At 42.4% G+C, this 26,473-nt stretch overlaps 1 protein-coding gene across 16 annotated transcripts in view; it reads left to right on the top strand.

Moving 5' to 3' along the window:
- ema (C-type lectin domain containing ema) overlaps positions 1 to 26,473 on the top strand; it is an 85,641-nt gene that overhangs the window by 40,058 nt on the left and 19,110 nt on the right. For 14 of the 16 annotated variants that reach the window (XM_067123204.1, XM_067123210.1, XM_067123212.1 and 11 more), the window contains 3 exons: positions 881 to 1,032; positions 1,131 to 1,291; positions 2,148 to 2,284. In XM_067123204.1, coding sequence (XP_066979305.1) covers positions 881 to 1,032; positions 1,131 to 1,291; positions 2,148 to 2,284 — 450 coding nt within the window. Of the gene's footprint in view, positions 1 to 880; positions 1,033 to 1,130; positions 1,292 to 2,147; positions 2,285 to 5,874; positions 5,932 to 26,473 lie in introns of those variants that run through there. The other 2 variants (XM_067123214.1, XM_067123213.1) reach the window with 1 other exon arrangement.

Below are 26,473 nucleotides of genomic sequence, written 5' to 3' on the forward strand. Positions count from 1 at the left end.
ACCTGTATCTTATTATGAAAATATATAATTCTTTAGCTTTTGTGCCCTCCTTGTCACAAGATATGTAAATGGAGATTTCTCATGAAACACTTTAGATATCCTGTCCTTCCAGATCTTTTCAAAAGGCACCCATTGTCATTAACATACAAGCTGCTGTCATGAAGATTTTCTGTAGAGTCAAGATTAGGACAGATTTGTGTAAATGAGTACATCAGCTATGAATATTCTTTGATTTTTTAGATTAATTTTGAATTTACATGATGCAAAAGTTTAGAAAGGCAGGGACACAGTTATCCGTAAGTTGCATGGAATGCCTAGAGGGATTGGTCACAATATTTTAGTATCTTAAACTGAAAAGAAAATGGTTATCTGGTGACAAAATCTGGAAGGACAGCATATTTAAAGTCTCAGGAGTGATCGTCACGTCCGTAAAGGGAGCAGTAGCCCCTCAAAAGCTAAAGAAGTGTGTCTTTATAATAATATATACTTTCAAAATCTACACAAGAAGGGTGTTTTGTGTCTTCTGCAATAATAATATTAAGAAGAAGAAAGTAGTTTAGATCAAAGTACAGTATTCCTTGACCTTATACCTCATTTTAAGTTCTGAATTTCTTTTGTGAGAGGGAAGGTACTATGATTTTTACACTTTGATGTTACATATTGATGCTTATATGTTGTGTCCTGGAATTACAATGAAGCAGTTGTTTATTTATGGAGAATTTTCAATGATCTATCATTGCTGTAAGAAGGAGCATTTAAACTTTGCGTTGTATTAGCTATCTTATTAAGTAAAATTTAGTCGGACTTGAATAACTATGCATCTGAATGAATTTCATCTTAACCTTTATTAAGTTTTGGTTTCTTATTTTCTCTCCTACAGATAATAGTGATCTTATTGCTTGTGTTGTGATACCTCGAGATGGCCAGCGAATGAAACGTTTCCTTGTTATAGATGTCATCCAGTTAATCTTGGTGGAACCTGATTCAAAGAAGCTTGGTTGGGGAGTAGCCAAGTTTGTAGGATTTCTTCAGGTATTTGATGGAAGTGTTTTTGCATTAATTTGTACAGTTTAAACCCTGCGGTGACCATGTCATATGATAAACTGACTCTTGTGTTTATTCTTTTTCAGGATTTGGAAGTAACAGGTGACAAAGATGATTCAAGGGTTCTTCACCTAACAATTCACAGGAAATCTGCATCTTCTGGGGCTATTGGCCGTCCTACTACACCTCTTTTGGCAGCTAAATTTATTTTTGATGACCATATTCGCTGTATGGCTGCTAAACAGAGGTAGTGTTGAGAAGTTTATGTCCACATAAATTTTTCACTATAGCACTTAGATGTTCATGGGCCCTTGTGTAGGGATTTAAGTTATATTTTAGAATTTTTGTGTTCATGTCTGTTGATTGAAGCATTCAAGTTTCTTTGCATGTGAAAGTTTAGTATTTCAGGTTTATTATAGTATGTCAATACTTGAGTTTATGCTTGTATATTTATGGCGGGCAGTTTCTTCATTTCCATTTATCATAGTTTTATACCCAGTATTCTGCTCAGATCCTCATTGACTGGTTCTCTACCATTAACTACAATACTGTACTTGTTATTCCATAGTCCTGGAGCTTTACCTTTTTTTTTATCTTAAGAGCAGTCCGTACCACCTTAGACATCACATTCTCCATTAGACTCTTAGTCATGTCTGTGACCTTCAGTTCCTTAGATTGTTTTTATTTATTAGGGTTATCAGGTACAGTACTGCCTCCATACTGGCACCATTTCTTTCTCTTCCATTTTAATTTTTCCATGTTCATTTTTATATACAATAATTTGCTTCTTTTATATCCTTTCTATCTTTCCTCACTCAGTTTTTCTATGCTGTGTTGAATTCCTGATCCATTCCACATAAATCATCTTTGCACTTAACCTATGCCTTATAGCACTTCTTTATTTCACATTGTACACTTCCACAAAAGACCTTTCTGATTTTTATTTTTTCCAAGGACAGTTTTGCACAAAACAGTTTGGCCTATTTGCCAAGTTGTATTGGCTCTCAAGGTTAGTTTTATCTACATTTCATATTACGTACTGTATTTTTAATATGCTGATCAGCTGATTATCAAATAAATTATTTACATTGATAATTCTGCAGGTTAACAAAGGGAAGAATGAAGGCACGGCAAAGAAAACTTCATCAAATAGGGCGTTTATTGGAGCTTCCTGGCCATTTACAACCATGTCCATCACCCCCTGCTCATGCTTTGCACACTATGCGCCAGGAGGCTCACAGTAAGTTTCTTTCATTTGTAGCTATTTATTACAGTGGCAGTTGTTTAAAGCTTGAACTTTGGATTCTGGAATATTGTACTTACATGCCATTCCATTTTGGACATTTTACCCTAACTGTTGTGCTGTGGATCATTGTTTCCATACATACTTAATGCTTTACCAGCACTTACATTGAACACCCCAAGAAGGTATTTGAGTTTTGCATATTTTGTATATTTGAACTTTAGCAAACTTTCAATTATTCATTGTTTTACAACAAACCCATCATTTAAAGTAGGAAATGTTTGTGATCCTCATGAATCTTAAGCATTCCATTCCCATGTGAAAAGGCCACCAGTGTCCAGGTGGATTAGAGCCTCACTTCCCTAGAGTCTAGCCGGTTGACAAGCTCTTTATTCCTAGACTTATGCATAAACTTAGAAAATGAAATGGAATTCATAATATTTCATCATTTTTTCAACATATGTAAATGCAGACTCTGTCTTTGGGGCTGTGGACTTTTTGCTAAGTTGCTCTGCCATATGGGACAGTAAAGAAGGAATTCTTTTTTAAGTACAGAGTACAAATATTATTAGTAGTATTTGTTCTCTCTCGTAAATTAAGGATTGTTGAATGTTAGACCTTTTAGTCATTTTCATGCTAATGATGTTCAAGTCTTTCTAACTTTAAATTGTTACTTGTATGTTGATTTATTAAATTTTTTGTAAATCTTGGGTATTTTGAGAAGTAATTGGCTATTTCTTGCTCCTCCTCCTTTGTATATATATTGGTTGCTTGATTTCAGTGACATTAAAAGGTTTGATTCAGCCTGGTTATTATAAGAGGTATGTTGGGGCTTTTATGGACATAAACAGGTTTGCATGACCAGTTGCTATGCAGCGACTTATGCTAGACATAAAAAGATTACATTTTGATAAGAAGTGCAGGATCTTTTTTTTTTAGAAAGACAAGCATAACCTAAATGTTCAAGTGAGTGGGAGATAGGCACAGAGTTAGATAGATAATTGTCATTCATGTTTGTTTCAGCATCTGCCGTGTCTACCACACTTACTAGATTGTTTTGGTATGAAATAAGAGTTTCATTTTCCCCACTTGAACATATCCAATACATTACAAAATCTGTTATGTTAAGGGACTGGTGTAATATCTGTATTTGGTTTCCATGGTTTCTTTGTTTGAATAACTGAATGAATTATTTTAACTATATTGAGAATGTATAATTTATTAGCAGTGACAGGTTTGCTTTCCTTATTGTTGTGTTATGTGTTGTTGCTGCTGCTGTTAGTCAACCCATTATATTTTACTGAATTTAATAGCAAGTGTGGTGTTTTAATGCTTAGTTTTTGAAGTTTTCCTTGTGGTTGTGAAAGCAAGTAGAGTATTGGGCTGATTCACTTTTAGTCTTTGCTGTGTACATAAATGTTTTATTCAGGATAGCCATTGCAACTTTCATGTTTGGTCTTTGTTGGTTTTAAGTTTTGGTAGTTTAGGGAATGACATGAGGCAGGCTATATTTCCTTACCACTACTCCAAATGAAAAAGACATAGAATAAAAGTTGTTCAGCATGTATAAAACCACCCAGAAACACCTTGTCTTACGTCATTTATTTGTTCCAAGACTCAGGTCAAATAAACTCTTTAAATAATGACCTATACACTCAATAATTCACTGCACAAAGCTCATAACATCACCAATGCAATAAGTCATTCAATAGTTCAATATTTTTATTGTCAATTTAATAAGAATAAGATAACATTTAAACATTTTTAAGTTTTCAATAATTTTATACATTGTTGTGTGAATTCTGTATTTTAATATTTATCACTGTGTGATTTTGCAATTATTTATTGTTTTAGGTTTTTTATTTTCATAGATTTTAATGTTTATTGCTCACCAATGTAAGTTGCATATGCTAGCATTATTCAAATTTAATTTTTTTCTATTTTGATCAGCAAAAACTGCCATAAGTTTGAAAATGTTAGTAGCTGAAACAGCATAAACAAGGGTATATCTTTATTGTGGTACAGTGTTCTTGTTCTGATATGAGCAGCAGGAATTTATGCAACAAGTATATTTCTTTTGCTGACAAGGGCTGTCCCAATAAAGTTCTTTAAAACACTAAAAACTGTTGGCATGTTCATATAGTACATGCCCACACTCAGGAATGTTCCGGTGGTACCTGAGCTAGGAATGAGAAGTTACAAAACTAAGTTGTGGGGAAGGTGAAGAAGATAGGCCTAGGGGCACTCAGTATCTTTGGCTTCTGGAAGACAGAGGTATTTGGTAGCCTCTTTTGTTTGCTCTGTTCATTTTGGATACCATCTGAAAGTAATAGCCCGACAGCATCACAATGAACCCTGTATCTTTGAGACTCTAGACCCATGGGTCTTGAGAGGGCTCCTCTCAGACATGAAATTGCTTACCTTTAAGGCAATGTTTTACTTGAGTTCCTCCAGTAAAATGTGCAGGGGAAACCTATGTAAACTTTAATGCCAGAATTTTCATAGCAGGATTCTCTTATGCCTGTTTTTTTTTATTTGGTCTTCAAAAGAAAGCTGAACTTTGCACATTAGTGAGTTGTACTTCATTGTTGGATTTGGATCTGTTTTGCTTTATGAAGTACAGCATATATTTGAACTGAATAATCAGAGGGGTAAAAGAAGTGTTGAATATGCTCCACAAAGATCTTGGATGAAGTACCTGCTTCATCAAGTATAATATCACAAGAAACGATAAAGGTAAAGTAGCCCAGTAATAGTTTTTGTTTACCTCAATTATATCTCATGTATCTCTCCACATGTTTTATCCATGGTGGTACATAGCATGGTGGTTTCTTCATGATCTAGCAAAAGAAATTGACATTAAGCTCCTTATATTTTCTTATTGCTGTGGTATACAGTAATAAGAGTTACAATAATGAATGTACCATATACTTTCCTGTTTTTAATGTTGTGGTGTTTTGGGGTGTTCTTTTAAGCTGCATGAATTGAAGTTTCCTTTGTCATGTTTGAGGCATCAGAAGGGTAGTAGGTGCCTTGTTGAGCAAAACAGGTCCCTTGGCTTTCAAGCTTGAGAGTTACATTGAAAAATAAATAAACGAATGCATTCTTCCTCTTTTCATTAATGGTATTTCTGGTCTTGTAATTTTTCTATTGTCCCTTTAAAATGATAGTTAAGGTTGCACTGCTTTTAATTGAACATTTTAGTATCTTATAAGCTGTAGCCTATCAAGTAAGTCTGAAGCAGTTCTTGTGATTTTAGAATATGAGAAAAGACTAAAGTATTGGTCTTGTTGCTGCCTAGGGTCCCTATGAAAATAAGTTTTTTATCTTTTTTTTTATATTATGGAGATTAAAATTCTAAATGAATTGAAAAGATGGCTGTGCCTAAATTTCTGACTTTTTAAAGATATTTTATTAATTATGTAATTGAAGACCATGTTGTATATTTCCAGTTGGTTTAGTAAAGATGAAAGATAATCTATTGAAAGATAGCAAAAGAGTCAGATTTACCCTCCCACACTAGAATCAGATAGGTATTAAGAGTTGTTAAGAGCCAGTTTATTGAAGCGTTATGGATAAATTTACAGGAAGAGTGCGGCGGCGCTCGGAAATATGACAGAATTCATCTCATCTGTTGGAGGAAAGGGACTGGGTCGAGAAAGAGGGCAAGTTTTATTTAATTTCTGTGTGTGTGTATGCTTTGACTGTAGCACCAGTTTTTATGTATGTGTGTTTCTCAGCACGATGATTTTGGGGATTAGGGTGATGGATAGTAAATAAGCCTATTTTTCCATCCTTGGCGTGCTTGATGTAAGAAGTGAATGCAGAATAAGTGTTGCATAGAGAATGAAAGAAGAATATCTTAATATTGAGCTTTGTACATAAATTCACGATTGCAATGCCATTGATTGAATCTAATTTCAGTATGCTTTAGTCAAGCTTTGTAACATTATCTTAACATAAATCTTTAATAATGCATTAGGTTTAAGGTCACATGTAGTCATTGCTTACGAAAACCAGTACTAGAATCTGGTATATTTAAATACTAATATGTTAATTACATTACATAGTATATCTAACATAGATGGAATTATTTACACTCGTCACTGGATGGAATTTTTCTAGTCTGAACCCCATAGAATCAGTCATAAACTAATGGACAAAGCATGTGTCCAGGTATCTGTCTTTAATGTGAAGACCATAATTTTTAAGTCTCATAATTGAAAAAATTGATAAGTAAATTAAAGTTCATTGTGTCTGATAATGAAATTATGCACTGCTGCAGTTGTTTTCTTAGCAGGTAAAAATTGAGTTTTCACTTACTGAAGTACAACAGGTCTTGTGATTGGTCAGTTGGGCTCTCATATTTACTCGTACTTTATATTGCCATCCTCTTTGGTATACAGGTTGACTGTAAATGTTGAAAGTCTTGCTTCTCTTATCCATTTATGTACTTTAATGCTCGATGTATATGTGCTTCTTGTGTATTACTTAGTTCTAATGGTATTGTAAGCCTTTTGAAGAAATCAGACCCAACTGACCATAGAAGTAAAACCTGAATTTATTAAGAAATTTTGGACACGACAGTAATTTGTAAGATAAGTCAAGTTTATATGTAGGCAGATTCTAGTAAATTTGGTACACCCATAATAGCTTCTCTATTGAAGGTTTTTCCCGTCTTTTTGTCGCAAACTTATGTAGATAGGATGGACTAATACAACCAGTCATTAGAATGGAGACTTGAGGTTTGTTGTTTTATATGATTGTAGAGGTTTGGCAAGGTACTCTTATAAGGCATTAATGGCAAAAATTATCATTGAATGATTGATTGAATGCTTAAGATGAATAACCTCTTGTAAAGGTATTACGTTGAGGGAAATTGATTGTTGGCTCAGAAAGTATTACTTTTAATTGGAGTCTTTGTTGACAAGATGATAGCTATGATTTTACAGTATTAAGGAAAATACTGTCTATAGGACATGAGCTCTCTCTCTCTCTCTCTCTCTCTCTCTCTCTCTCTCTCTCTCTCTCTCTCTCTCTCTCTCTCTCTCTCTCTCTCTCTCTCTCTCTCTCTCTCTCTCTCTCTCTCTCTCTCTCTCTCTCTCTCTCTCTCTCTCTCTCTCTCTCTCTCTCTCTCTCTCTCTCTCTCTCTCTCATATTTGCTTCTGATGTGCCTTCAACATCTTTCAGCCTATTCCCATGCAAAAATGGCAAAAGTACCAAAGAGTAGAAGAGAGAGTCATAAAATTTCCATTTAGGTTTTGCCTAATGTCCTCCAGCACTCAGCTTCATTGGAGTGTGTTGTATAATAGCAAACTGTACAGTCATAAACAAACTGTAGTATTGGTAAATAAAGATTAAAATTTTGAAGTATGTACTCGTATTTGTCATGTAGGTAAAGGGACATAAAGCTTAGCTACTATAAACGTGGGCTACCTTTGAGTATGTGCTTTCATGGCCTCCATTATCATTCACTGCTCTCTCAGAGTCCTCCAACACTAGTCCTCAAACGTTGCATTACTTCTGCAAAACGGTAATTGCACTTACCGTACCACTGTATTCTATATTTTTTATTTGTAGTCATCAGTTAACTTCGTGAAATTCTGTTACATGAAAACACACGATCGGAAAATATTCTTCAAAAATTCCAGGAAGTTCCAAAATGCAAAGCTTGAATTTTCTGGATGCTGAAAACACCAAGAGTATAAATATTAAAATGATAGCAGATTGATACATAAAAGCATCACATTACCATTGTACATACAGCACATTAAAAGTACAGTATTGAAAAGAAAATGGGGCCAAACACTAATGGTGGAGCTCACGATAAATAACTATCATATAACTAAAGGAGCTTTCTTTGTAGGAAAATTATGCAATTTTAGTTTTAAGATTATTTGCCTATTATAAAATATATATATTCAGTTTAAGAATATTGCCTATATAAAATATCACTTATATTTTAAATAAAGCTTTTCTGAGTCCAGTCCCGTGTCAGCCGGTGAAATTCCATTACAGCACAATTTCTAGGTATAACCTTTGCTAGATATACCAGAAAAAGAGCTTTCAGGAAAGCTGGGGTTACTACCCCAGTCAGCGTCTTCTTGGAAGGCGTCGGTATAGAAGGGTGAGTGAATTACCACTACCACGAAACCTACCGAAAGATCGCTCCTTATCAAAATCCCGGAACAGGCGGTGAGCCGTTACAGCCCCCCACCAAACACCCGCCAGGACGGCGACACCAGCGCCACCTACCTCATTCCATTTTCTAGCACGTGAATCTTGGATTTTTTTGTGTGTGCTCTCCATTATTTGGATTTTCTGCTTTGCTTGATGGCATCGAGCAGCTTTACTATTTCAAGTTAAGTACCATCTTCTTGTGAGGGTTTTGTTCTATTTTTGGCTGTTATAGTCTCGTATTTTCATAAATATCGAGATCTTATTATGTCGCCACGGCGTCCCCAGCCAGCCATGTCGGCCATGAGGCGTCTCCTTCTGTTATTTTCAGTTGAGTCGTCTCCTCGTCGTTATAGATTATTTCCCCCCTTTGGTTCCCTTCCTGGTGGTTCCTTGCGGTGGCTCCCCCAGCGTATGAATTCGATCATTGGCCTACTGGCCTTGGTGGGAGTGATGCCCGTCTGGTACCCCACCCCAGGCTGGGTTCCTTTTGTTTTTGGTCTTACTAGGCTAATTAATTTTATTGAAGATGGTGCTCTCTTGTAGTTTTATTTTTATTTTTATTTTTAGTTTTGTTCAGTGGTTTACCTCGGGTGTTGGCGGCAGCCTCAGATCTAACCGCTTCCCGTGGTAGGCTACGCTCTCTGTTGAGCACATTTTAGTTTTTATGAGTGTTGGTTATGTTTTGGGTAGGCATTAGCTTCCTTCCCTTGGCCCTGGGTGAGAGTTCAGGTTGAGGGAGTTTTGTTGCTGTTTTTTCCTCCGGGATCGTTTTTGGTGGGCAGAGTGAGCCCTTGGTTCTCTTCCTCCAATTGGGAATCAGGCTCCTTGGATGTGTTTCCTCTAGGCTAGTCGCCCCCTTGCCTGCCATTTTTCGATCCCGGCTGGTTCTCGGCTCAAAATTTCTCTCCCAGTTTCTTCCTCGGTCCCTTTTACTCTTCTCGTCCTAGCCTATACTTAGGTTAGGTCCATATTAAACCGCCTAACTAGAGAGTCGGACTTGGGTTGGTTGCTTCCAGTCATTTCGCCCCTCTAAGATTCATGGTCTGGGGGAGTGCGATGCAGTTGGCGGGTGAGCTTCTCCCCGTCTCCTGTTCCCTTCTGGTGGCCTCTCCTCTTACCTCCCCCTCCCCCCCCCCACTCCTCCTTTCCAGCCTTGCTTTGCTCGTGCGGGTGGCGCTAGATGGCGTTTTCTCCAGTTCGGGACTTCTTTTGTTGGTTGAGGATTCGCTCCTCCCATATTGTCCCTAACATCGCTGTATTGGTTAGTTGGTGGTTTGTTTACTCGAATCGTTTGAGTCACTGTTCACTCTCCGTCGGTTTACGTTGATACGGTATATATTAATTGCTTCACCCTATGTTATGAACATATGAGCAGTTACCCATCTCGTTCTCCGGCGGGGAAGTAAGTGGAAGGTTTTTTCATTATGAGGAGCGGATCCCTCAGTCCTCTGGTGTTCTTACCATCACTTATTACTGTTTTTATTTATAATTTTTAGATAAGTCAGTTATCTACAAGTACTCTCCTTTATTCATTATATATATATAATAGTGAGTCGGCCTATACCAGGGGTCTCCGCCGTTATTTTACTGGCAGCCCCTTATGGTTGGTTCCTGGTCTCTCTCATTCATTCCCGGAGTACTCCGGGGTCTGAAATCTACCTTCCCTCTCTGGTGATTTAGAGCTTATTGGCACAGTTTATGTTAGGGAGTTCTTCTCCGCCGGAGTATTCGGTTGCAGTTAATTTCGGCCTTGCCAGCTTTATTTTGCTTAGGGTGGGAGGTTCATGTACCCTTCTTCTTACAGACTGTTGGCTGTGAGGGCGGGGTGCCACCGCCTCTCTCCAACAACCCTACGGTCACGTGGTTGTCGGACCCACGCTGGTTATGCGGTCCGCCTTGATGACCTGATCGTTTGGCACCTGATGGTTGTGAGGTTTGCTTTGCTCTCTGCACAACTGTCAGGACGAGTTGGTAAGTGACAGTCTCTACATCATTCTCATATTGTATATTATACATTGCTATGAGGCCCCGGGAATGGTTTTAGTCCTTAGCTAATTGTTGGTTTTTACAGGCGGACGAAAATTCCAAGAAAGTCTGCCCTTGGAATCCCTCCGGGCCTGGGTGGCTGGGTTTGGAAAAGCGTTCGTCGGGGAAGCCCCCGTCCTCGGCGCTAGGTTGAGGACTTACTCTGCCCGGCGCGCAGGTGGCGACGCAGTGCCTGAAGATCTGGCCACCCCCATCATCCAGCAGATCCGGGATGAGACCCAGCCACCCCAGCGGATGTACTCTCGCGGAGGTTTAGGAGGGCGTCGCGCTATTAATCTCGACCTGGAACCGATGAATGTAGAGAGCAGGACCAGGTGGTAAGTGGTGAGTGGTAGGTGAGGTTGTTGGGCGGGCCCCCATTATTTACTCCTGCTTCATCTGTTTCTTCATTTTCAGGTTTGTGAAGTCTTCCTCCCCTTGGTGATGAAGCTCCATCTGCTATCCCCAAGTTGAAGTTGAACTTCCATGGAAGCGAAGAGCTTCAAGTCCTCGTCTTCAAGAGGCCTGCCCCTTCCCCGTCGAAGGCTAAGGTCTCAGGACCTGTAGCCTCCCGAGGAGCAAGTCTGGTTCCTCCAGCAAGGCGCGAGTAAGAGAGGGCTGCAAAACCTAGCCCTCCTCGCCAACCTGCTTCGATGCAGAGGCCTTTGCTAACCAACTGTATAAGCGTTTTCTGGAGGACCTGGACTCGAGATTTAGCAAAATCTCAGAGAAGCTTGCCAGTCATGATAATATACTGGGGGAATGGCTCATCCTTTTAGCCGAACCACAGTATGTTATCCCGACTTTGCGGACCTCCGCGTTTGATCTTCGGTAACCCTTGGCGATTCGCTCTCACCCATCAACATGATGGCAAGCTAACTCTTGATGGTCTTAGCTAAGGCGGTTGGAGGAACTGGGTTCTTCCCCGATCTCCCTGCCCCCTTATCCAAATGCCGTGAGGCTCACGGAGGAAGCCTGGACCGGTCGGACAAGGTTCCTAGGGGAGACTGTCATCGTCCCTAAGGACCAAAGCTCAATCGCTCTCCTGCGCACTCTGACGGGTGGCAGGCAGATAACTTTGACAGTTGACTCCTTTCAAGGGGAACTTCACCATGTTAAGCCCTGGAACAACCTTCCCACCCCTCAATTGGAACATTCGCTCTGGCTACGGCCCGAGCGTGCTTTGAGGTATTCAGTACCTCAGCTGAGGAGACAGACCCTACTTCCCTGGTATTCCCAGGAAGTAATGAGTTCTGGACAGGCTAGCCCGTCCACTTTCACGGTGAAGCTGGACCTTTCTGCGCCTCCACGCAATTTAGCGAGCAGCTCCCAAGCTGCGGAAACTCTTTTGAAGCGGGTTTGATGCCGGGTTAAGTTAGCCGGTCGTTGAACTCCGTATGCCTCACTGAACCATTGGGGCCGTCTCCTGCTCGGATAGGCCTTCTTTCAGGTCTTGGCTAAGTCCTTGCTGGCAGGCTTCAGTCTGACTTATCTGAGTTTATTTTGGCCAGACTGGAATGTAGGAAGTTCATCTTCGCCGATGCAACTATCCGTCCAGGCCTAACAAGCTCGTGAAAAGCTCATTCAGGGACCTAACCTCTTCCCTGAAAGGAGGTCACCGAAAGTGTTATGGCTGAGGCTACGCGGGCCACCAAAGTCTTCGTTCTCGCTGGGGTATTTCAGCCTACAAGCGTAAGACCCAGAAGCCGGCCCCAATCGAGGAGGTAAAGCGTTTCAGGAGGCATAAGAGGGACTCACCACCAGGCGGTAGTCAAGCCGTCCCGGTCTCGGCAGTGGCACAGCCTTCCACTTCTAAGGCCACCCACAGCAATCGTGCTGGTCAACCAGCTGCACCCTCATATGTGGCCTCACGGCATATAACCCCACATATGAAGGCCGTGGTTATTGCCACGAATCTTTAATAGGGTTGCAAGGGGAGGAGAGGTCTGCCCCCTCATAGAGAAATGCCCAATACCACCCCAAGAGGAGGAAGACCTGGGCGTGGTAGGGGAATAAACCGCCCCCCCCCACTGAGAGAACACAGGTGGCGGTCAGCCTGTTTTGGTTCAGGGACCAATGGACCTTCAGCCCTTGGGCACACAGCATTGTGTCCAAAGGCCTAGGATGGGCTGGATCAACCCTCCTCCTCTAACCAGGTTTTACCAGCCACCCACAGCAGTCCTAAAGGATTATGTGACAGAATTGCTCAACAAACGAGCAATAAAGAAAGTAAGGCACCTAAAGTTTCAAGGCAGGTTATTCACTGTTCCCAAAAAAAGACTCGATCAACAAAAGTGATCCTGGATCTAATCGGCGTCTAAATCGCTACATAAAATGCGACAAATTTCGCATGCTTTACGGTAGCTGGGTGCGGACTCTCACTTCGCGTGGAGCGTCACCACCTCTATCGATCTTTCAGGCCGCACTATCTCCGCGTCCCGGTTGCGCGGAACTTCTCTCAGTTCCTCGGTTTCGGACTGGGAATCAGGCCTGCTCTCCTTCAGGGTCATGCCCTTCGGTCTGAACATCGCGCCCAGGATATTTCAAAGCTGGCGGACGCGGTGGTACAGCAACTCCGGTCTCAAGGGATATCCCTAGCAGCATATTTGGACGACTGGATTATTTGGGCACCAACAGTTCCGGAGTGTCAAAAAGCCCGTCCATAGTCATCAGTTTCCTGGAGTCGCTAGGTTTCCAACTGAACAGAGAAAAGTCCCGCCCTGACTCGGACTTCCGGTTTCAGTGGTTGGGTCTCAACTGGGATCTGTCATCTCACCGCTGTCCCTTCCGCCTCCCAAGAGGAAAGAATGGCATCTCTCACCAGGAATTTCTCAAAAATCCATCAGCATCACCCGGTCCCAGAAAGGTCCTTAGGTCTCTTCAGGTTGCCTCAGTGACAAACCTGCTGTTAAAGCGAGTTAAAGACATAAACAGAGTGTGTGGCGGGTCGAGGCCAATGTCAAGCTCAGAGACAAGGTCTCCTCTATCCCTCAAATCTTAAAGACAAGATTGCGGCCGTGGGCCTCGGTCAAGAGCTTGTCCCAATACAGTTCCGCTTCAATTTCCCCCTCCGGCACTAATAGTTCACACAGCGTGTTCCTTAGCGGCTGGGATGGATATTCTCCAAAACAAAAAGTACAAAGAGCGTGGTCACAATGTTTCAGCAGTTCCATATAAACACCCTGGAAGCTATGGCGGTATTTCTAACTCTGAAAATCAGCCCCCCTCTCGGATTCATATCAGGTTGGTATTGGTTCAGCGCAGTGGTAGTTCATTGCATCAACAGAGGCTCCAAATCAGGCCGAGTAAACCAAGTAATGGTTGCTATCTTCTCCCCTAGCGAACAAACACGGCTGGCACCTGTCAGCCACCCACCTAGCGAGTGCAGGCGTGGTGGCAGATTCCCTGTCCAGGAATGCTCCGTTGGAGGCGGAGTGGTCTCTGGACATGGAATCTTTCAAGTGGATTTGCGCCCGGGTTCGCGCCTCCAAGTGGATCTGTTATGTGCGGAGGCAACTTCAAACTCCCCTGTTATGTGGCCCAACCTGGACCCTCAGGCGTTAGCCATAGGCATAATGACAGTAGATTGGAACAGTTGGGAGAAGATTTATCTTTTCCCCCAATAAACTTACTGCTCTTTTTACACAAACTCAGGACATTCAAAAGTCAATTACCCCCTAGTAGCTCCTATTGGCGAAAAAGCAGTAGTTCCCTCTTCTTCAGGAACTGGGACTCAGAAGTCTTGGATCCCAAGCCCATTCTGCTCAGACAGTACAAACCAAGACTGTGTCAGCTTCCTCTAATTCAGAATGCCCCTAGTTTTATGGACTTTGTAAAGTTCGCAGCTCAAAAAAATTTGAACATTGACCCGTCAACACTCTGTTTTAGAATCAGATAAAAGAGATTCTACTATTGACAGTATGACTCAGCAGTCAAGAAATTAGCCTCCTTCTAAAAGCATCTGAAGCCAAAATCATGACAGCTAATTTAGGGTTTCCTTCTTTAGATCATTGTTTGAGAAAGCCTGGAGCTCGGCCACTATTACCACAATCAAGTCAGCATTAAAGAAAGTATTTCTTTCGTTAAAAATCGACCTTACAGATTCCTACTTTTCATCTATCCCCAGGCATCGCTCGTCTGGACCAGTATCACGCCCACAGTCGGTTGTGGTTTTCTCAATGGCGTCCTTAAGTTAGCATCAGAGCTGGATAACTTTCATTGCTCTTATCAGGATCTGTTAAGGAGACCTTATTTTGATTAGCTTGGCTTCAGGTGCTAGAATCTCAGAGCTGTCGGCTCTCACTAGATGAAGTGATAAGTATGTGAACTTCCTCCCGTCTGGAGGGTCCTCCTTTCCCTGATCCGAGATTTTTAGCTAGAACGAAGACCCACAGGACAGGTGGTCCCCTTGGAAGGTGGTGCCCCTTCCTCAAGACCAGTCTTTATGTCCAGTTTATACTAAATCTTACCTTTCAGAACTCCACAGAGTAAGTGGGTCCCTCTTTTTATCAGGGGAGAAAGGTGGTACTCTTTCACTAAATGCTATAAGACAACAAATTTTATATTTTATTAAACACCACCAACCCAGATTCAGTCCCTAAGGTTCATGATATTCGAGCAGTTTACTTCCATTAGTACTTTCATAATATGGACTTTTGGAGTTATCTAAATTCAGGGTTAAATCACCTCTAGTGTTTAAGCCACTATTTAAAAACGCTCGAAGCCCTGAAATTTTCTACAATAGCTGTGGGAAGTGTCATCTCCCACCTGTAATTAATCATATCCTTGTCCTTTCCTTTCCCCCCACGCCTGCCTCTGTTTGCTTTTCTTTATTCTCTGGTTGATTATACCTCACTGCCTGGCTCCTCATATAGTTGTTTTTTGTATCCTGTTAATGGAAAAAGCGTAATCTGAGGTGCCATTATTGCTCCTTTGTGGGGTACTGGACAGTTTTTATTTGGCTCCATGTACCTCAGATGGATGTATATATGTCCTGTTAATTGATTTTGTCTCTGCGTGTTTAGCCTAAGTTCAGACGTGTATAGTATCCAGGTTATATTTAGAGTTATTTTGTAACATTTCATGTTTCACCTTGCTTTAAGTAATTTTAAGGTTTTTGGGGCTTTTTCTCCTCGTCCGGGAATGGAAGCCTTGTTTCATAGTAGGAAAGTTTTCAATGTGCCTTAGATTTAATATCCCTTAGTTTTTAGAGTTCTTGCTACACCAAAGGTTATAATTAAAATTATTTTGGTAAAACTTTTTGCCTTTTCTTAGATTACCCTTTATTTCTTTTTCCTGGTTGTTGCAGCCTTGGCATGATTCTCTATCACGATTTCACGGCTGACCACGGGACTGGACTCAGAAAAGGGATTTTGACAGAGGAAAATCTATTTCTGAGAGGTCCCGATTCATACCCTCCCCTGTATCACCTGGTGCTCTCCCCTCCCCTCTTGCACATGCCAAGTCTGGGGTTAGTGCTAGCATGGAATGAGGTAGGTGGGCGCTGGTGTCGCCGTCCTGGCGGGTGTTTGGTGTGGGGGCTCACGGCTCCCGCTCTGTTCCGGGGATTTTTGACCATGGCGATCTTTAGTGGGTTTCCGTGGTAGTGGTAATTCACTCACCCCTTCTTGACCCCTAGCATCGTACCCACAAGGAAGGCTTTCGACCCAGGGTAATAACCCCAGCTTTCCTAAACTCTTTTTCTCTGGTATATCTACAGGTTATACCTAGAAATTCGTGCTGTAATGGAATTTCACGGGTGACACGGGACCTTCCTCAGAAATAGATTTTTCCTCTGTCAAAATCCCTTTTTTAAGTACCATAAACTTAGACATCAAATTTGCCTGACTCGGTCAATCAGTTTTTTTTATTATATCAAATAATTGATGGTAAATTATCCCAAATACTTTATATCTACCAAGTTCACCTCTAACAATGATGGTATCTGTCTGTCTGTCAGTTTATTCCACTGGCTAAGGCATAGATCATGCATTGAAAGAGTAAATGAGTGGACTTAGAAGAGATGAAAAATGAAAATAATGAACTTTTCTAAAGAAAGCTCTTTAAACATAGGCTAAATTGAGCACGTCAAATTTGGCCAGCACTGGTTACCAAATTCGTATTATCAATGGAAGAACAATTTTTACAATTCTCTTAAACTTTGCTTTCAAGTTTACTTCAAACAGTCAGTTATATCCATCAGATTGTCAGTGTCTGTCTAGCCAAGGTGTATTTTGTTTTTCGTTTTTGATATTTTGATTATTATACAGGCAGTCCCGGGTTATTGGCAGGGGTTCCGCTCTGACAGTGTGATGATAACCAAGCATCGTCAATAAACGAAAATTGGCGATTTTCGGTGCTTTTTCAACCATTTTCAGGGCTTTTTGATGCTGAAAAGCCCCAGAAATATGTAACCCAGAAAGTCTGCAGAACAGCGGAAGGTGCTACATTTTTTGTCTTTACCAGGACAAATCCGGCGCCAAGGCTTGTCTAAATCATGGGTTTGTGAAGGGTTAGGCATCTCACAAACACGCACAAATACACAAGATCACAAACAAAAAGGAACAAACACACCATGAGGTTGTAGCTTTCGCGGCCAGGAAATGAACAGAGAGCGCAGAAGCACGTCCGTCCTACACAAGGCCAGAAAGAGAATTGATGCGCGAATCTGGGCAGTTAGCACCATGGGTTTCCCACAGTTGCCAACCTCATGCCCAGCTAATGCCTTGTAAATCTTTTGTGGCCTATGTTCAGCTACGCCGAAAGTATCCCCATATGTAAAGGACCGAGGGTTTGTATGTTAAGAAAAATTGCATCTTACCTTAAAAATGCGGTATTTTTGGTTATCGCGCCTCTGTTAGGTATGCGCCAATCCAGCGGAAATCGGCGATTTTGGTGAAAATTCAAAGTTTTCGACGTTGCTGACCAACCCCTGTAAAACTGGTTCCCCGAAAACCGAGCTTTGTTCATGGGACTTACCTGTGATATATATATAGCTGTATTCTCCGTTATCCGACAGAATTTCAAAACTTACGACACACGCAGTAGGAGATCAGGTGGTTGTTACCCATTCCCGCCGCTGGGAGGCGAGTATCAGGAACCATTCCCATTTTCTATTCAGATTTTCTCTGTCGCCGGTACTGTCAACACTTGTTTTCAGTACCTCCGTCTTGATTTAGCATAAACTTTTTGTCATGAGTATTTGTTTTGATTTTTGGTTTTGACTTGGACTTGCAGATGCTAGCATACGCTATCTGTGGTTTGTTTTGGATTTTGGTTTGTTTTTTCCTGGGATTAAGATATCTGAATCTAGTTCTTCTAGTTAGAGGTGTTTGCCGTGTGCAAGACTGTAAGGTGAGGCTACCGAATTTCAGTAGACCCTCACACACTGTATCTTTCGAGGTTGTAGAGGACATGTTTGTTTGTTGAATGACCGATGCAAGGAGTGTGAATCTTTGTCTGGTGCTAGTTGGAGGACTTATGATTCTTATGTGAAAGCTAGAGCGAGATAGGATCAGGAGGTCTTCCTCCAGAAGTGGTAGAGTCAGGGTAGTGTGTTTCACCTGTTAACCCTCCTGTAGGCGTAGCTCTTCCTAACCCTGTGGTGTTGCCCCTAACCTGGGGTTGTGTCTGCGGATGGTGATGCCCTGGCGATTATTATGTCTTCCATTCGTGCCTTGGAAGCTAATATGCTCAAGCTCTTCAAAGTGCTGTGAAGTGCAGTGATAGTGTCCGTCCCCCTAGTGTGTTGTGGAGGCGTCAGATCAGCCGTATAATGCCTCTGGGTCTAGACCTCTGCCGGACTCCCAGGACTCAGGGAGTGGGCAAGTCGAAAGCCGCCAAAGAGGTTCAGCGGACCCCCACCCGATCTGGCGTCCCTTCGGCAGCCTCTGATGACGCTTCCCAGGCTGCCAGGGGATGGGTGCTGGGCCGCAGATCCCAAGATTGTTTCTCTTCCCCGATTCCTCTCCGCGTGGGAATGGAAATCTCGTTGGATTCTCGCCCTTTCAGAAGCTTCAAAGAGGGCAGCTTCATGTCCCTCTTTCTCGTCACGCTCTTCTTTCTTCTCCGGAGGATTTGGCGCCATCCCCGCGAAGAGGACCGGGATTTCATCGGACGATGGCGTTTTGAACGTCGCTCGCTCGCTCCAGAAAGAAGCCCTGCTGCTCTCCTGTGAGGAAGGAAGCGTCTCCTTCCCCTCTTCTTCTCATAGGATCAGTCCCTTCTCTGAGGAGGAATCTTCTCCTACCGTAGCTGCTCCTAGGCATGCAGGAGCAATTGAAAGCCGTTAATGGCCCAGAAGGAGGTTTGATGTTGTTGTCGTCGCAAAGGATTCCGGCTGCCGATCAAAGGTCTAAACCTTCCCCTTCTCCTTCTCACGTTCGTAAATCTCTCTCCTACCCCATACCGCTAAGTCCTGCCCTCAGCGTTTACTGGTCTTGCAGGATCGCCAATTTCCCTTTCTGATGCGCTTCATGCTGCCAGGGGCGCCCCTCGTTGGCGACCCTCTTGTTCTCGTCATGGCCTTCTCATGCTGCTAGCGTCTCCTTCTCTTGCTGCTCTCGGCAGGACGCCTCCCGGGCTGCCGACCAGGGCGCCTCCCTTGCCTCGTCATGACGCCTCCTGGCTCAGGACTCGACAGGGCGGCTCCCGTCGGGAGTTCGTCAAGATGCCTCCCTTGCTGCTCGACAAGCAGGACTCTCTTGCTCGAGGGCGCTCCCTCGCTGCTTTCGCTCTCGTCAGGACTCTCGTCGGATCGCTCGTCAAAGAAGCTCGTCGGGATTCTCGTCAGGGCCTTTCGTCCGAGACTCTCATTTTGACTCTTCTGCTCGAGACTTTCCTGACCTCTCGGACTTCTTCCAAGCAGAAGTCCCTTTATGTTGGTCTGCAAGGACTTCGTCCTCGGTTCTTCTCCCTGCCCTTCAGTTGCTCCTGTGGAGAAGAAGGAGAGCTTTCTTAGAGTCGGATCTCTGCAGTTGAGGATCAGTCCTCTTCTTCTTCAGCTTTCTGCAGACTGCCAAGTCTTAACTAGGCTGCTGAAAAGACTTGTTTGGGGACAAGTTTCATCCCTCTGCTCCTCGCCCTCCCTCGCAGTTAGCTAACTTCGTCTAAGTCACAAAAGTCTTCTGGTTTTGTGAGAGGCGCGTCTCTCTCTGAGGGCCTTTAACAGAGGTTCAATGGTGGATGGACTCCAGGAAGGCTCAGTGCAAGACTTCTTTCGCCTGCCTCCATCAAGATTGAGTGGAAAAGCAGGAATTTGGTATGAGACAGGAGAGGGAGGTTGGTTGGAGGAGTTCCTTCCTCTTCCCAAGGGGATTTTTGCCAGCCTTGTGGAGGCTCCCCAGAAGGTCTCTCCTTTCTTCAGCGAAGGTGTCCTGGTCTTTATCTGGGACCGATCACCATCTGAAAGGCCTATTCAGGTCTTTAGAAGTTTTTTAACTTTTGGACTGGTGCCTGGGTCCTGGACTTGCAGGCTCGTAGCCCTGACTCCATTAGCCTGGGAGATTTGTTTAGTGTCCTATCCTGTATGGACAAGGCGGTTAGGGATGGCTCCGAAGAACTGGCTGCCCATTTTCTATGCGGGGCTTTTAAAGAAGAGAGCCATTTACTGCAATTTCACCAAGTCGGTTTCTCCTGTTCAGAAGGCAAATTGTTGTTCTCTCTTTCTAGCCATCTTTTCCCCAACCCTTAGTCAAGGATCTGGCCTCCACATTTGCAGAGAAGGCTACTCAGGACCTCCTGGCCCAGTCTTCTAGGCGTCCTGCAGCTCCTTCGACTTCTTCCCTTGGCAGGCTTCCAAGATTCAGAAGCCCTTTCGTGGGGAGGACCCTCCTCTAGACCTTTTTCGAGGAGAGGTCCCTCAAGGCGGAGCCCCTTCTAAGACCAGGGGCAAGAAATGACTCCGTAGACCTTCAGACACCGGTAGGAGCCAGGCTCCTTTCTTTTGCAGAGCCTGGAGAGAGAGGGACGGACAGCTGGTCCCCTCAAGTCATCGAAAAGGATACAAAGATCATTTCTCGTATTGCCCTCCATTAGCCTACGATTCCCATAGATCTGTCGCCATCCTATCAACCAGGAGAAGCAACAGATTCTCTTCGACCTGCTCGAGCAAATGCTCGAGAAGGAAACAATAGAGCAAGTCTGGTTTACAATCCCGGGCTTTTACAACAGGCTGTTTCTGGTTCCAAAACAGTCAGGGGATGGGGACCAGTTCTGGACGTCAGCAAGTTGAACCATTTGTTTCTGAAGGAGAAGTTCGTAATGGAGGCGTCCCCAGTCGGTTATCAGGAGCCCTAAGACCAGGCGACTGGATGGTTTCTCTCGATCTCCGCGCCTATTTTTCACGTCCCTACATCATCTCTATCGAAATAGTTTTGAGATTTGTCCTGCGGGGACAGGTATTCCAGTTCAGGGCCCTTTGCCGGGCTCAGCACAGCTCCTATGGTCTTCACGATCTTAATGAGGAATGTTGCGAGATGGCTTCGCCTTGGAGGAATAAGAGTCTCTCTTTATTTGGACGATTGGCTCATTCGAGCCTATCGTCAATGACAAGGTGTCTGGAGGATCTCCACGACTTTGACCTTGAAGTCCCTGGGACTTCTGGTGAATTTGAAAAGTCCCATCTGGCCCGACTCAGTCCATCGTTTATCTGGGGATTCAGATGGTTCAGTGGGTTTTCGAGCATTTCTGTCTCAGAAGGACAACTTCAGTGTTTAGAAAAAGTTTCAGCCTTCCTGGGAAAGAAACATGCTCAGTGAGGGAATGGATGAGTCTGCTGGGGACCATTTCATCACTGGAGAAGTTTGTTTCCCTGGGGAGACTGCACCTCAGACTTCAATTCTTCCTTGCAGACAACTGCCGCGACAAGGAGGAATCTGGAAGCTTCTCTGAATATCTCTGTAAAGGTAACCATCTTCGGTGGTGGCTTGATCCTGAAGTTGGCAGAAGGCCTCTTTCTCTCAAACTTCAGAACATCGACCTAGTGTTGTTTTCCGACGCGTCCATCTCGGGGTGGGAGCAACACTGGGGAGAAGAGAATGTCGGGTACCTGGAGAGGGGACAGGTGTCCTGGCACATAAACCTCAAAAGAGGTGGGGGCGATTCAGTTGGCCCTTCTTTTTTCTTCAGGGGAGTCACGAACTGAGTTGTCCAGATCAACTCCGGACAACACCGGCCCTTTCATACCTCAAGAAACAGGGGAGGAACTCACTCTGGTCCCTGTTTGCCTTAGCAAAGGACATCCCTTCAGGCTCAGGCCCGAAATATTTCGATCCTCACGAGGTTTGTTGCAGGCGTAGGGAAGCGTCCGTGCGGATCTTCTAAGTCGACAGCGACAGCTGCTCCCGACAGAATGGATCCCCCACCAGAGGTGTGTCAAGGACTGTGGAAGCTTTGGGGACGTCCCTTGGTAGATCTCCCGCAACTTCCAAGGACGAAAGACTTCCTCTTTCTGCTCCCTGTTCTCGACCAGGAGCTCTCTCAGTGGGCAGCTCTTCTTTGGGATTGGAAGGGGATGGGCGTGTGTCCTTTCCCCGTACAAGATCATCGGAGAAGTCGTCAGAAAGTTTCTGTAGTCGTCGGAAGGGACGAGGATGACGTTAATGCTCCCATTTTGGCCTTGAGGAATGGTTCCCAGAGGTCATGTCCTTCCTAGTAGACTTTCCGAGATCTCTTCCCATGAGAGTCGATCTTCTCAGACAACCCCACTTCGAGAGGTACCACAAAAACCTCCCGCTCTGTGTCTGACTGCATTCAGACTATAGAAGCTGGCCAGGCGAGAGGTTTTTCTAGACCAGTGGCAGCTATTGCCACACCAGGAGACTCTCTTCCAGCAATTGTACCAATCCAAGTGGACCCGTCTTCAGGAGATGGTGTAGAAAGGGCATTTCCTCCACCACGACCTCTGTGAGCCAGATAGCAGACTTCCTCTTATTTCTGAGAGTGATTTGAACCTTGCAGTCTCGACTATCAAAGGGTATAGAAGTATGCTATCATCTGTTTTTAGGCATAGAGACTTGGATGTCGGACAATAAAGACCTTCACGATCTATTCAGATCCTTTGAAACCTCGAGAAAGGTGCCCTCTAAGACTCCTTCTTGGAATTTGGATGTTTCTAAACGGTTCCTAATGTCCCAGTTCGTTTGAACCTCTTCGTTCTGCGTCATTGAGGAACATTACTAGGAAGACTATTTTTCGCAGCTCTAGCAACTGCAAAGAGGTTAGTGAACTTCAAGCCTTTAGCAAGACATATAGGCTTTCAAAGGCATGATGCTGTTTGTTCTTTTAAGCCCTATTTTCTTGCTAAAAATGAAAGCCGTCCACAACCCTTGGCCCCAAAAGGCTTGAAATCAAGGGTATGGCTGAAATCTAATTCAAGAAGGCAGAGAGTCCTTTGCCCTGTTCAGGGCTCTCAAAGTCTCTTAGACAAAGGACAGAAGGAAAGTCGAGGTCCCTCAGATAGTTTATGGTGTTCCGTAAAGCCCGGACTTACCTATGTCAAAAATGCCCTGGCTTTCTTTCTGAGGGGATCACCATTAAAGCCCATTCATGCTGTCAGGACACTGATTTTAAACTTCTGAAAGTTAATGCTCACGAGGTGAGCGGTTGCGACTTCAGTGGCTTTTCAGAAGAATATGTCACTCAGTAACATTCTGGGTGCCACACTTTTTGGCGGAACAACTCTGTCTTTCGCCTCACACTACCTGAGAGATGTGAAGACGACATATGAGAACTGCTTTCGCTAGGACCATACGATTTCCGCAGATACTTTCTGGGGGCGGGGATGACACTCATCCCTATCCTAGAAAATGGTTGTTTTTAATATTTTTTTATGGTTGTTGGGTCGACTGCCTGTGGTGGACTTCCCAATCGATTAACTTTAGTTGCGTTATCTAACTTAGATTAGGCTTGGTCAGGTGGTTGGTTTTTACGTTTGCCCTCATTGTATGGTCAATATGGTCTTGTCATTGTGGTCACGCCCCCGTTGACAGATCATCTAGAACTCACCAGCTATACAGGTCACCTTGCTGGAGACTCTAGTTAAGCAGAAGCGGACTTGGGTGACAGTAATCGAAGTCAGCTATGCTAACAGGTAAGGAACAAAGTATCTTTCACCTACATGTAGTGTTTTTTCCAAAATCCCTATTCTGTCTGTACCCACCTCAATGGTGGTATTCAGCTATATATATATCTGACAGGTAAGTCTCATGAACAAAATGATATTTTAATGATAAAATAAAGTTTGTTCATACTTACCTAACAGATATATATATTCATAATGCCAGCCCACCTCCCTCAGGAGACAGTGGCACTAGAAAATCTGAATAGAAAATGGGAATGGTTCTGATGCCTGCCTCCCAGCGGCAGGGAATGGGTACTAACCACCTGATCTCTCCCACTGCGTGTGTCGTAAGTTTTGAAATTCTGTGGGACTAACAGAGAATACAGCTATATATATATCTGCCAGGTAAGTATGAACAAACTTTATTTTATCATTAAAATATCATTTTCTGATAACCCAGGACTGCCTGTATATGTTTCATTGAGATTAAAAATTTTGATACCTGTTTTGTAAAGTTTAAAAAAACTTTAGAGAGGGATGGGAGAGTGAAAAAATGAAGTTATAATTCTCTATGAATCAGTGGCAAGTCCTCCAAAATCTAATCCCAGAGTCATAAATGACCTGGGATTATGAATCAAACTGTCATAAATGACAGTTTGATTCATAATTGTTGTCAGTTTTAAACTCTTCAAATTAATATTTTTTTGGTGTTTTTACTATTGAAATTTTCTGAACATTACAGACAGAAAAGGTAAAACATTACCAATCATAGCTCTAGTGTTAAGACAGACAAGACCTGCTGAAGAGCTAGCTAGTTGCTGAAAGGGTTAATTTACATTCTCTTTTGTATTTACAATTATTCTGTTTGTAGTTGAAGGGAAGAAAATCATGCATTGGTGTTGCTGGCACATAATATGTATAAGGTTAATGTTATGATCATTGTTTCAGTACTGAACATACACAGACTTTTGTATTATGCATTTCTTAAAACATTAACAGTAATTTTATTTCATAAGTTGTGTAGAGATAATTTATTGTTTGTTTTGTGTACAGGAGAATGTGCTTATGTTATGTATACATTATTATTATTCAGTAGATGAAACCTATTCACATGGAACAAGCCCACAGGGGCCATTTACTTGAAATCCAAGCTTCCAAAGAATATGGTGTTCATTAGGAAAAGTAAGAGGAAGTAAAGGGAAATACAGAAAGAAGAGATACCACTTATTAAAAATGAAAAAATGAATCAATAAATAGTGAAAATGTATCAAAATGCAAGGAGAATAGTATTAGGGTAGTAATGCATTGCATTTTTGCTTGAACTTCTGAATATCTTATTGAGTGTATTTTGCCATATATAGAAGGAATTTTTATTAAGCAAAGCTATCCTCCCAGCCATACAGTTGGATACTTACCAACAGCTGTTGTTTCTTGCTGAGTCAGCTGAGAACAGTTGTGAGGACAAGAGTATGGTTTACCTTCTTGTGAGGAATATTTATCATAGAGAAAGACTAGACTACTTTATATGAAACTGTTTTCAGTTAACACCACGCACTTTTGAGTATTATTGTAATGTATTACTAATGTTAGAATGTATTATTACTATATATTTATGGAACATAAGAAGTTATTGTAACATTCGTGTTTTATGTGGGAGATTTGTTGCAATCAGGGCTTGAAAAATTGCTCTATTAGCCAATCCATTAAATCAAAATCTGCATACCTTTCCTTTCAGCATTTTAACTGGCAACACTACTTTAGACTGAATTCATAGAGAGAATGTCACCTTTAGAGGTCATTTTGTGTGTGAGTATACAACTTAACTAAAACATTATCAGACAAATATTTTTTTTTACAGTGAAATCATCGTCTTCCTTTATAGTGTATACTGTATACTCTACTTTAGAGGTGTCTAAGATAGCATATGCTCTTCACTGACTACTCAATAAAGGCCTATATATTTTATTTACCATTAGCATTGTGGCTTATCTGAATTTTTAATGTAGGGCTTTTGTAACATCTTTGGTATGGCTCATACAAACTTCTTCCAGTATCTTTATGAAAAAATTTCCTGTTTTGTAAAATATCAACACAGGCAGTCCCCAGTTATCGGCAGGGGTTCTGTTCTGAGGGTGTGATGATAACCGAAAATTGCTGCTGAAAATCAGCGCTTTTCAGGGCTTATCAGCGCTGAAAAGCGCTGATTTTTGGTTATCGGCGCCTTTATTAGGTATGTATCGGCGGCAATACCCAACTATCGGCGTCGTTAAGTGGAAATCGGCACTTTTCAGTGCTGTAAAACTGGATCGCCGTTAACCTGGGACTGCCTGTATACATCAGTGGTCAATGTGCAAAGAGTACTAAGTTGTCTTGTAAAGGTGTGTATGATATTTGTATGTCCAGAATGTTTGATATTGTGTTATACAGTATACAGTAGTGTGTACAAGGTATAATGAACAGTGCCATAGTGTTTGGTAGTAAGGGTGTAAGAATTCCCTCCAGTTTCCTCATTCATCAGAATTCAAGCAATTTTATGAATATTGCATATATATGGAATGTGGCTTTATGTCTTGATTTTATTTTTATGTGAGGAAATATTTTCAGACATTCACTATGAAAATCATTTAGTTTGTAATATACCCTAACCTTTGATGCCTTATTGCTCATGGCTTTTTACTTAAGAACTTTATTCATAATCTCCTGAGGACGATTTGTTCTTTCTATGAATTGGAGTAAAGAATATTTCCCAGTAATTACTGTCATTCCACAGTTGGTAGTTTACAGTACTTGTTAATTCAAAGTATATTTTTATTGCATCAGATATATCACTGTTTGTTAGGTGAATTGTATGGTGGATTTAGGATAAAGATAATTGTTATTAATGCTTATTCATGCTGCTTTTGTATACTGTACATTTGAAA

Source organism: Macrobrachium rosenbergii, chromosome 21 (genome assembly GCF_040412425.1).
Source record: "Macrobrachium rosenbergii isolate ZJJX-2024 chromosome 21, ASM4041242v1, whole genome shotgun sequence".
Classification (NCBI taxonomy): Eukaryota; Metazoa; Arthropoda; class Malacostraca; order Decapoda; family Palaemonidae; genus Macrobrachium; species Macrobrachium rosenbergii.